The sequence below is a fragment of the Colossoma macropomum genome, unplaced genomic scaffold (genome assembly GCF_904425465.1).
Source record: "Colossoma macropomum unplaced genomic scaffold, Colossoma_macropomum, whole genome shotgun sequence".
Taxonomy (NCBI): Eukaryota; Metazoa; Chordata; class Actinopteri; order Characiformes; family Serrasalmidae; genus Colossoma; species Colossoma macropomum.
Genome location: NW_023494789.1, coordinates 12,223,663 through 12,236,155, shown reverse-complemented (window position 1 = coordinate 12,236,155; position 12,493 = coordinate 12,223,663). Strand labels below are relative to the sequence as shown.

General features: G+C 39.7%; 1 protein-coding gene across 2 annotated transcripts in view; it reads left to right on the top strand.

Moving 5' to 3' along the window:
- Positions 1 to 10,677, top strand: part of prkcaa (protein kinase C, alpha, a) — a 229,093-nt gene extending 218,416 nt beyond the window's left edge. For both annotated transcript variants that reach the window (XM_036570116.1, XM_036570117.1), the window contains one exon: positions 10,306 to 10,677. In XM_036570116.1, coding sequence (XP_036426009.1) covers positions 10,306 to 10,470 — 165 coding nt within the window. In that variant the 3' untranslated portion in view covers positions 10,471 to 10,677. The remainder of the gene's footprint in view (positions 1 to 10,305) is intronic.
- The last annotated feature ends 1,816 nt before the right edge of the window (positions 10,678 to 12,493 follow it).

The following is a 12,493-nucleotide window of genomic DNA, read 5'->3' as shown; positions in this document are numbered from 1 at the left end:
GTATTGTTAAATGTATTTATTCTATTGTTATGGTTTTTTTTAGAAAATAAACATTTACTGCCCAATTAAGAAGTTATGAGATTTTATGATTATTAAAGTCTGAATATACTTATTTCACTAGTAGCTATATCATATATTGTGTATATGTGAGATCATAACTGGTCGTTTATGAACATGTCTGCCGTGCTGCAGCTCGTATAGCTCATCTGTGTGTGTTCATGACTTTTAAGCATGTGTGTTGTGCATGTGTCTCAGTTTGGTTTGATGTGTGTGAGCTACTCAGTGAGTGCATATATATATATATATATATATATATATATATGTATGTGCATAGTCAACATTTATTTTGTAATATACTGACAGCATATTACAGTATATTGCATTTTCAAATGGGCAGCTTTTTCTTTTATCTCTTGATTAGAACACAAGCATCCTTCCCAGTCTCTCTCCTCTCCACTGTCCATCCATCCATCCCTCCATTCCTCTTCTCCACTGGCCCTGTTCTGCTTTCGTGTGTGTGTCCTGCTCTACATTAAACCATTAAAGCCCACCTCATCTCCTCGTCTGCTGCCACATCCCGATCAATACCACCCAAATCCCCGTAACCGCGGCAGACGGACAGGCCAGCCGGAGCTAATGGCTGCGTCTTATGGAGATTAATATTTTTCTCTCACCTGTTGAGTTTCAGCGCAGACAGAAAAGTAGGTCAGCTTGCAGAGTCCTTCACAAACTGTCATGTTCCAGTGAGCTGGACAGCGCTGTGGCCATCAATAGCTACTCAAAAGAAACTTCAATTCTAGGAAGATCCAAACTCCACTCTAAAACAAGCTCACATGGGTCTTTACTACACTCAAATTATTATAATGTTAATGTTTTATTGTTATAATTATTTCAGCAGATTCTGTCCTGAAATCAGGGGGTGCTGCAGCACCCACAGCCCCCCCACCTTCTGTGTCCCTGTAAAATGTTGAATTTGCCCTACATAAGTGGGAGGATTGACAACTATAAAATTTTCATGATTATATGACCAACAACTGAAAGTTGACGGGAAAAATGATGGGGTTCAGAAAATTCACTCATTCATAGCCCAAGTTAAAATTAACATAAACGGCATGACCAGTAATTGCTTTGGCTCAGTGTACCGCAGTAGCTCTCAAAAGCCTTCGCTGACCAGCATGTCCTACTATGATTGATCTCCTCTCACTGCTGTGCATCACACTTTCTCTCGGAGAACATGCTTGTGTATGTTTCCCTTCAATATGGTACTTTTTATTGCTATTATCTTCTCACACAGCAGTTCCAAACAACACCGTCTTAGCTGTGTGTTTAATGTTTTAGCATGAAGGTTTTGTACAGCATTCATTCAAACACAATTTCTTTTAGTAAATTAGTAAATAGTAAATATAATAAATAGCAACGGCCTAGCAACACCGTAGCAACCACCTGGAACACCATAGCAGTGGCCTAAAAACACCATAACAACCACCAGGGATACCATAGCAATGGCTTAGCAACACCTTAGCATCCACCTGGGACTACACTACAACCACGATATTTACCAAACTACACAACTCCTAGGTGCCAGAGTAACAGTCTAGCAACACCTTACCAACCACCTTGGATACCATGGCAACAGCCCAGTAACACTGTAGCAACCTCCTAGGATAGCATAGCAATAGCATAGCAACACCTTAGCAACCACCTGGGATAATATGGCAACACCTTAACAACCAACTGGGACACCATAGCAGTGGCCTGGAAACACCTTAACAACCACCAGGGATACCATAGTAATGGCCCAGCAACACCTTAGCAACACCATAGCAACCTCCTGGGATAAAATGTCAGTGGCATAGCAACACCTTAGCAACCAACTGGGACTATTATGTTCATTTATTTGACAAAGCTCGTATTTAAGCCCATATACTATGACTTCATGACGCTGCTGCTTCATGTCTGCTTCATTGTTAGGGACCGTCTCAAAATTACCAGAAGAAAACATATGTAAATGCTTTGTGAATAAAAATAAAAATGTAAAACAAAGAAAAAGTCTTCCCTCGCAAAGTCCTGGTTTAGCCATTTACCATAGTTGTTTTCCAGATGATTACCCGAATAAAAGGATCCTGTTACCAGTACAGTCTAAATTAACAAAATAAAACAGTGCGATTTGGCTTTCAGGTGTTGTTGAGCTCAATGTGAGTCGCAAAATGCTCTTAGTGTTTTATGCTAAAGTGAGCCAAAATGTAATGACACTTTGCTCACCCTTTCATCAGCAGCCTCAGTGCATTCACTCCATTCCATCCACTATTGGCTCTTCTAATGGAAAAATTTAGCGTTGATGTTTCTTAGTAATCATGTAACTCCTCTAATGGATGCTTCTCATCCAGCTAATGTCATTCCCTCGCTCGCGTAGTGAAGAGGTTATGAATTTGGATTTGCTTTCTTGGGGCTCTTCCAGAACCGATGGGACGGAGAACATTTTGCCCACATAGAAAAATGAAGAGGCAGATAAAGTCATTTATCATACTAAGTAGCTTCGAGTGTCCTTGATGTGCTCGACTGAACGTGTTTGTGTGTGAGAGAGATGAGTGGAGTTCTAAAGTGGGTCAAGCTTTTCTTTCCCCTACACTCGTTAGGCTGCGTGTTCTGTGTATGTGGAGATACAAGCTTTATATTCCACTGAGACGCGGTCCATCACGTTTACGTGAAAATACAGTACCGCATGTCTCTGAACGAGTGCGTCATTATAAACAACATGGGACCTTGGCTGTTCAGTGCAGGCGTATGTATGTGTATGTGTTTTTTCTGTACCTTGCCGCCCACGTTTTTCCAGCACAGGGTTTATGGAAAATCTGGAAAATTGATGGAATTTAGTAATGAATTTTTCCATGCTTGGAAATGTTTTGTGACAGAACATTTTTTGGCTTTTGTTTTTAAACAGAGTTTTACAAAACCAGCCAACCAACCACCCCTCTCTCTCTCTCTCTCTCACTCTCTCTCTCTTTCCTCCTGATGTAGGCCAAATTCACATCTCTTTATCTTATTCAGTCTAATGGAGGGGGTCAGAAGAGGCCAGGCCAGTCCAACTTGACCTCATTCCCCACTCGGCCTGTTAAACTTTCTGTCAGCCATTAGTTCCAGCATGGCTTCAGAGAAGGAATCAGCCCCAGCGTGTGTAATCTTAACTCTAGCCTGCCGCCAGCCACTTTTACACCCGCAGAACAGTTTCCGCTAGGAAGTTTTGAAGGGGAGTTTTTCAAATGGTGCATAATTTAACAGTGAAGATGTAAGCAAAGTCATTCAGAGTGGTTTGGTGTGAAATGCAGTACCCCTCTTGTCACTGGGGTGGTACCCTCAAGGGTACAACTCAGTACCTTTAGTCAGGGAACATAACTGTACCATAATCCACTGAAATTACATTTTCTAAGTTGTATTGACTCCACACACCCCGTCTCGTCTCCAGGCCTTTTATTTTATTGTTCTGTTTTAAAACATTAAGTTATGAAAAGGTACAAATCTGTACTTTTCACCTGGAAAAACATATTTTAGGGACACAGTTGGTCCTTAAACCCACTGTTATACCTTTGATGAAACATTTACATTCTTTGCACCTTGATGAACAAAAAGGTACCTGCACAGAACCTTTATTTCTAACAGTGTAGTGGTCTGTAATCCCACTAAAAGCTCCCTTACAGAAAGTTATTGTACAAAATGGTTATGAATACACTGCCTGATGTCTGAGACAGTGGTTTGAGAAGGTTTTGGACTATTTTTTGTTAAATATTCTCATGGTGGAGAGGTACATACAGGGTGTTGTGAGGCAAAATAGTTCCCAAAGAAAATGTATTTTATTCAGATTTACAACTGTCTTACAAACTATAACATTATCATTAACATTGCATCACATTTCATTTGTTTGCTGTCCAAAGAAAAACAAGTAACACAAGTAACAAGTTAGTGTAAAGGATTTTTTTCCAAGTAATTTTTATTGGCCCTCTCATCATGAAATTTTCACTGGTAGTTCTGTATAGTAAATAAAATGGCTATATTTGTGTTGTAGACATAGCGACCCCTGGTTTCTATCACCACCACCACTGTAAAGAAATCTGAGTCAGTATGTTTGTCTGCAGTGAACATCTCTACATTTCACATCAAACCACTCTCAATGACTTTGTTTAATTTAGCAAATATTTGCAGCAGATGAATCATTTTGCTGTGTATGTATTTTTTCATCTAATTGAAATCATAATAAAATATCTTCTACTTAGGAACAGACGTGCGATGAATTGAAACAGTAGAGTCAGCACTTTTTAGCTAGGAATCGGGAATAATTAAAATCAGAACATGCTCTTCTGCTTGCAGGGGTTAAGCAGTGCCTTTGTGAGTGAAGGAAGAGCAGAAAACAGGGATTATGAGTTTAAAAGCGTGGCTCCCTGAGGGACGCACATGTTCAAAGAACTGCCTGGCATTGTAGAGATGTGCCTTTTGAAGCAAATTTGATTCAAATCCCAGTTGTGCAGTGTGCTGTCTGTGGCTAGGTGACCTTGAAATGGTACAGTAGCAGTTAGCCGTTTGGACACGACAGTTTTTAGAGTTTTTCCTTTCCACATTTTATAATACTAAAAACATGTGGATTTATACAGTGACCATAAAAAAGTGGTAAATCAAATTCTACTATTATAGACTATTCAAAGTAGCCCCGTCCCATTTGCCACTTTGTCATGATGAGGTTTTGCACATTGTTGTATGTTGTTAAATACAATAGTAGACCTCACATTTTTCACAGCACTGAACTTTATTTTCTTGACTGCTGTCATCTTTATCTACTCAATTAGCTTGGTAACTAGATAATTAGTAACTTAAACTACAATATAGCACAGCACAGCTAAATTCACACTGTCTGTACAAACAATTTGCAGGCTAATGCTGTAGCGACAGTACCTGACCGATGGCAGCGTGCAGCCGTGAACAGTTAACACATCCTCTACAGGGAACTTAAATATGGCATTTTCTTGCAAATTTTAGTGCACAGTTTCTGTTTATTTGCTGAATTTAACATATCCCTGCTGTCGGGACAAAACCTCATATCTCAGTTTTTGTCATTTTTCAGTTTTTGACATAATGATGCCTGTTGCTCTTTACATTATGGGTAAATTTCATGATGAAAGGACCAAAGGAGGTGGCCCAAAATTACCTGTGAAAAAGTCTGGTTCCATTGACTTACATTGAAAGTAAAGTATGTTTTTCTCTTCTCCTGTAAAGTCACCATTCTGGAGATATGAGGTTTTGTTTCGACAGCAGCGATATTAAAAAAAACAATCAAGCCTAAAAAATAAAATGTGCTGTAACTTTTTTACAGACCTTATTTATGTTCTATGTTAAATCCAAAAAATAAACAATAATTGTGCATTAAAATGTGTTCTCTTTAGAGGATGTGTTTGCTTAAGGGCTTTTCACACTAGAGTTTTTTTACAGACACAGGACTGCTTGCTAAGTTTGGTCAAGTATTACAGCTGTTTTTGAGCCCGAGAGCAGTCCAGAGAACCGATCTCTGGCTCTCCTAAAATTGGTGGTCTGGGGTTTCACTTCCAGTGAACTCTGGTGCAGTTTGCTGTGTGTGTGGAAGCTTTCCACTCTCATGTGGGGCTGCATGATTGGTTCATTTTGTTAGGCGTCTGCTTCGACTTACCGTGTTTCTTTCCTTTTCAAGTTTCGTGATTGCAGGGAAAGGATTGTTGTGGACAAAACGGTGCTGTTCTTCACCGCTTGAGTGTTTGTGTCCAAGGAAAGTAATAAAAAAGCAACAAACAGATGAAGCCAGTGCTGTCCATTTTGCAAACCTGCACACAGGAAAGTGACATATGGAATTGTGTAATCAATCCACAGTTTGGATGGAATTCTTTGTGTGAAAGCAAACCAATGATAATGAGCCCAGATTCGATCTTGGATGGGGACGTTTTGAGGACAAGCGTGAAAAAGCCCTTATTTTCTCTGAGAAAATCAACAAAACAGATTATTTAAGCAGCGTGCCCAACTTTTGCACACGACTGTACATGACCAAGTACATTTTGAAACAATATTATTGGCATTTTTTTTACTTTTTAGGATTTATAATCTCAGGTAGCCTGGCATTCAGTTGAGGAGGTTTAGGCCCCCCTTGTCCCCCTACAGTTATGCCCCTGGTACAGTCTCGTTTTGCAGACCATTTGCCATGTTTTTTTGTCTTTTTTGACGTTGAAACAAATAGAAAAAAGCCAAAAGTGCAGAATGCAGATAAAATTCAGTGTGAAACTATGCAAGTAATTATGTATTTTAAAATAATGTAGCAAAACTAAACTTCTAAGAGTTAAACATACACTCAGTCAGGTGGGTCTGAGCCGTTTGAGGGTCTCACAGGGAGAGAATGGATCTCTGAAGCACTTTGTATTCAACAAACGGCAACAAATTTGTCATAAGAACAGACAAAAAAAGAATCGCTAGCACACCCAGGCGGGGCTTTTATAAACGAGTGCCGCTCCGAGGCTTTGTGCCGGGCTCTCTTTCATTGAGAACTCTTCCCTTCTGTTGTCATGGATGCGGAGAGGAAGAGAGCAGGGGCTATTTCTGTCTCGTCTCCAGATCCACTTCTTATACAGCCTGGCAGCTTCACAAAGGAAAAGCCATCTCCGTTATTCTCTTCTTCTGTGTCTTTCACTCACTCGCTCCCTCTATCCTTCTCTCCCGCTCACTCGCTTTCTCTCTTTACAAGCTCATGCTTTAGCATTTCATTCCTTCATTTAACAAAAAAGTCTTTGTCTGAGAGAGAGAGAGAGAGAGAGAGAGAGAGGCAGAGAGAGAGATAGGGGGGAGAGAGAGAGATGTCTTTGTGTGAATACAGGTGTAATCAAAGAAAGAAGATGTTTTTGTCTGTATAGATTTCACCAAAGTGCTACTTCAAACACAAAAGTCTGTTTGATAATATAGATAATGATGCCATAATTGCATTATACATAGCTTTACAATAATACCTATCCTATCAGATTATTCTATTTATTATTCATTATTTATTTTTAATTTTTTTTCATTACACCTTATATATTTTCCTCAGTTGTTGTACCATTACTGTTTATGAATTTGTGGATGAACGTATTGATATTTTCTCTGTATACGTCTCATCTGAAAGCTTTATCGACTGTCAGCAGTTTTGCTAACTGATCTGGCTTTTATCTGTCACTTGTATCCATCTATTTTCCTCTGAACGTGGGTTATTGATCTACGGCCAGTGTGATCTACAAAGAGATCGATATCAGTTTCTGCAGGACGCTGACAGTGTCCATGACCTCGCCAGACTGATGCACAAGGACATGGCGGATGGCTTGATTATGGACATCTGGAATAGAGCTTGAAACACTTGTCCAAACCCGACAGGCTGAACTGTTTGCATTGGGTTTGGTCAGGTTTGAACATAATTTACATTGTTTAAATTGTCCTCCCTAGTTTCTTCCTCCCTAGAATTTTGTTGGGCTACAGTCAAGTTTAGACAGAATTTTGTTGGGCTACAGTCGAGTTTAGACAGAATTTTGTTGACGGAAGTCGAGTTTAGACAGAATTTTGTTGGGCTACATTTGAGTTTAGACAGAATTTTGTTGGGCTACAGTCGAGTTTAGACAGAATTTTGTTGACGGAAGTCGAGTTTAGACAGAATTTTGTTGGGCTACAGTCGAGTTTAGACAGAATTTTGTTGGGCTACAGTCGAGTTTAGACAGAATTTTGTTGACGGAAGTCGAGTTTAGACAGAATTTTGTTGGGATACAGTCGAGTTTAGACAGAACTTTGTTGACGGAAGTCAAGTCCAGACAGAATTTTGTTGGGTTACAGTCGAGTTGAAACAGAATTTTGTTGGGCTACAGTCCAGTTCCAACAGAATGTTGTTGGGATACAATAGAGTTCAGACAGAATGTTATTGGGCTACAGTCATGTTCAGACAGAATTTTGTTAGGCTACAGTCGAGTTTAGACAGAATTTTGTTGGGCTACGGTCGGGATCAGACTAAATGTTGTTCACTACAGAAGGGTTCAGAGAGAATTTAGTTGACTACAGTCAGGTACAGGCAGAATTTGTTGGGGTCCAGTCAGATTCACAAAGACTTTTGTTGGTCTACAGTCGAGTTTAGACAAAATTTTGTTGGGCTGTTGTAAGGATAAGACAGAATTTTCTTCTCTCCAAGTCAAGTTCAGACAGAATTTTTAACTACAATCAAATTCGAACAGAATTTTGTTAACTATAATCAAGTTCAGGTAACATTTTGTTGACTGCAGTCGAGTTCAGACAATTTGTTGATATCCAGTAGGGTGTGGACAGAATTATGTTGGTCTAAAGCCAGGTTCAGATGTACTCAGGCTGTATTTGGGTTCAGATCAAGATTTCAAGGCTGATTAAAGCTCTAAACTTTGGCAATGTTCAATGATCTGTAAGATCCAATGATTTTCTGTTGCACCATTAGCCAAAAATGTCCTCATTTGTGCTTTATGGCCTCCATGTTTTTGGTTGTCATCCAGCTGAACACTCAGAAGCTAGAAAATAAGATATTAGCAAGCTACACCATTTGTTCCTTTAACCATGTCCCACTTGGGCTCTAGCAGCTCGGCAGGTGAACTTAAAGTAGAGTCAGAGGCACATGTCAGAAAGGAGGCCTGGGTTCTATAAAGAGATCAACTCAAACTCTACCCAAACGTGGTGTAGTGGAGATATTTCTTTTGTGCACTTGTGTGTGAATTCACAATAGTGTTCAAACAGAGAACCTGTGATTTTGGAGAGAAAAAAAAATCATACTTCAAATTTCAGATACTTTGATAAGTGTAGTTACTAAAATTCAAATTAAGTGTTCTAACACTTTCAGCAGCATTACACTGTAGTCCTTCTCACAAATAGAATAGAGTAGCCCATTGTTTGGTAAATCTGAGGAAAAAGGGCTTCATTTTCCTCCATTAGCGCTCACTGGTTCCATAGTGCTGTTGGGTGTTATTGATTTTTCCTACTTTTCAGTCATAGTAAAGACAAAGTCTTCTCTTTTGGTCTTTGAGATTTAAGTTTCAGAGTTCGGGTTTTAAAAAGTTGGCCCGTTCTAGGAAAGTGGTTGTTTGATGGAGAAGACCTCAATATGAATTATTATCAGGTGCACTCAGCTGGAGTGGTGCCAATGATGACATCACCAGGGAGCAACCTGACCGTTCTCACGTAGATGTAGGCCATCACACCTGAGCCTCAGCTTTCAAACATCAAACAGCTGTGATAGCTGAATTATAATCCAGGTGAAACTATACAGAGCGTATAATCTGGAATGTGCATGAAGTCTTAGTTCTGGCCTTGAGGATGATGATGGGAGGTGTGTTGTGGCTTATTTCTTGGCAGGAGCTTCAGAGAGAAACCAAAATAGCTGAAGTAATGTTGTCAGAATGTTGTATAATGGAAATATAATGCTTTTTGCAGCGTTGTAGTGAACATTGTTGGTGTTTAAGCTTAAAAACATATACAGTACAGTGCATACAGTCCATACATGGAAACTATACTGCAAAAACAGCTGTTTTGAAAGCAACATGGCTGTGTTGAACATGTTTACATATCAACCTAATGCAGTTTAGCTGCGCCCATTCACACTGAAGCGATGTGGCATGTTGTTCCTGCAGAGTCTGTAAGAGGAGTTATTGGGATGGAAGATGTGGGAAAACAATTAAACGTTGTTCTGTTCATGGCTGTCAGGAAGCAAGTGGATCACTGCAGCCTTCCAAAAGATCTGTACATCTGATAGGAACAGCTGAAGCTTATTGTTTTCCACATCACCAAGGATTTCAGTCTGAACCTAACAGTTTGTTCCACATTTCAGCATTTCTTGCTTTTCAACGAGACACAATAAAGGACAGCCAATCAGAACAGAGATAATATTACGTACATACATACATAAAGGCCTGCATTTGGGGACAAGAGGTTGGAAAGTGGTCATATAAAAATGAATTACCACTGTTTTGGATACATTAAACAACAAAAATGATGTAACTGGACTTCTGGGAAAAAATTAAATACTAGAGAAATATTAGTCATCTGCTGTCCACTGTTCAGGATGACTGACTGGTTTGATATGGCTTTGCTAGCTGAAAACTAAGCATAAAAAGAGCCATAATGTCTGTGCTTAGTAGATTTTGCAGCTTTTTCAGTGCTTCAGCTGATTACCATTGTGTATGCTGCATCTCTGCATTGAGTACATTGAATACTCATTTCTCTCTCTCTCTCTCTCTTTCTCTCTCTCTCGCTTTCTCTCTCTCTCTGCAGTGTGGAAAGGGGGCGGAGAACTTCGATAAGTTCTTCACGCGTACGCAGCCTCAGCTGACCCCTCCAGACGAGCTCGTCATCGCCAACATCGACCAGTCTGAGTTCGCCGGTTTCTCCTTCATCAACCCGCAGTTCGTCCACCCCTCCCTCACCAACACCGTATGAAGGAGGGACGAGGCAGTCACAGGAGTAACTCTACCTACACAACCCCAAACGCCTCATGCTTAGCGTTGTCCCCAAACTCCTAATCCAAACCTCTCTTAACTCCAAGAATCTTCTCTTTTCTTCTGTTGTAGATTTTCACAAGATTTCTTCTTCTGTCCATTGTTTCAGTTTTAGGCCAGTCAAAGAGTTTACCTTAATGATGTAAAAGAAATAGCTCTGTCTGATATGGGTGTTTACAGTCCAAACCGACCATGTAATCTTGTCTAGAAAGGATTTAGCTCCAGGCACTAAATCGTAAGCCATGTTTGCTCTTGGACGCCATCTTGGCTGAAGCTGCTGGGCTTTGACCAAACAAGATCTCACCGCCTGCTGTCTCCTCACAACGGTTGCCATGAAAGCCCATAACAGATGCAGAAACCTGTGCTTCCTGGAGTTTATAATGTAATCCATGGCAGTCTTCCCAATCAGGAGGCACATAGCGGGTCAGGAACCAGCAGGCCAGCCTTCTATTTGAATATTTTGTTGTTGATTTTGCGATCTTTCGACGTTCCCCAGGCCACTTTGATGAGATTGTCTGCAGAGAATCTCTGTGTAGTCAAAAGTTTCGGACTTGCAGCTGAAGGCAGATGCTTTCTGTACCAAGAGGCTAGTCTTCTGTAGCATCAGATTAGGCCTGGTCTTGTGGCTACCAAGGTTTTCAATGTAAAATCACCAACAACAGTGATTAATCAGTTAGCAAAGTACCATGGGTAATCTGCGTCCTGACTGGTCTGGTTGCAAGCCAAGGCCAAGAAAGCATAAGCTAAATGTATGTTTAGCCAATGCTAGCTTTAGAATTTGCATCTCCGGTAGAAATCCCTTCACTTGGCACCTTTAAATGAAGTCAGGCATATCAATGCAGCTTACACATTACTAACACAAACCATCTTCTATCACATAGTCGAGCAGAAAGTTGGTGTTTTGCTAAGCAAACATGGCTAATTAGCTGACGAGATAGCTGAACAACATGGCAATATTCATACCTTTATTGGTGATGTCTTGCTTGCTTTTATGCATCTCTGTGCCACGCCCATGGAAAGCATTACTTCATTTTAATGCAACATTCATTGTCTTCTTGTTGATGCAATCACTGTAAAGGATGTTTGCATGCTAGCATCGCTAACTCTGCTAATGCTGCTTGGCCTGCAAATGCACATGCAAAGTAATTTCAGAAACATTTCACGTTGCTTTTTCAAGAAGAAACATCTAACACTGTTGAAGTTTTACGTCGGGCTAAATAGAAAGAAAGCAGTGCCAGTTTTCTCCCTTTCACATTTTTCACCAAACGGCAGGTTCACTTTCCATGGGGGCTTTGAAATACACCACAAAATTGATTTTATAGGTGAGAATTAACTGATGAATTAAGGTGAAATGAAGTGTTTGCATATCTGTCATGCACATGTGATGTCGCATGCTGCTGAATAACGCCATGTTAAAGAGTATTACGTTGTTCGATGACGGTTATATATGTGCTACTTGCCGAAATCATATTTTTACTATTGTTTTAGATTTTATTCCTTCTTACATTTTTTTCTGATCTACCATCGATCTTTCACTGTAATCTTGCAGCGTATTAAGAATTTTGTAAATATTCATAGGTTATTTAAGAAAGAGAGCAAGTTGACATTTTTCTAACAACTGAATGTGCTTTTATGACATATAGCTGAGAATAAGGAGCCTAAACAGTCTACTTGTCGGGTTACAATCTTTACACACGTTGAATCAGCTGAAATTTAGCACAATCATCAAACGTTTCTTGCATTGTTTAGGTAACCTTTTCAATCTGGTTTTATTTTAAATATTTTCTTGCAAATTAAACTCTTAGTAATTATATACATGTTTAAACTGTTAAAATGTCTGTAATTACAGTTCGTTTCTATGTGCTACGGTTCAAATCACAGCAACACCCTCATTAAAATGTTACGTTAGTAATCAGCATAATATTAATTGGAACTGCGTTTACTGTGTTTACATATCTGGTACA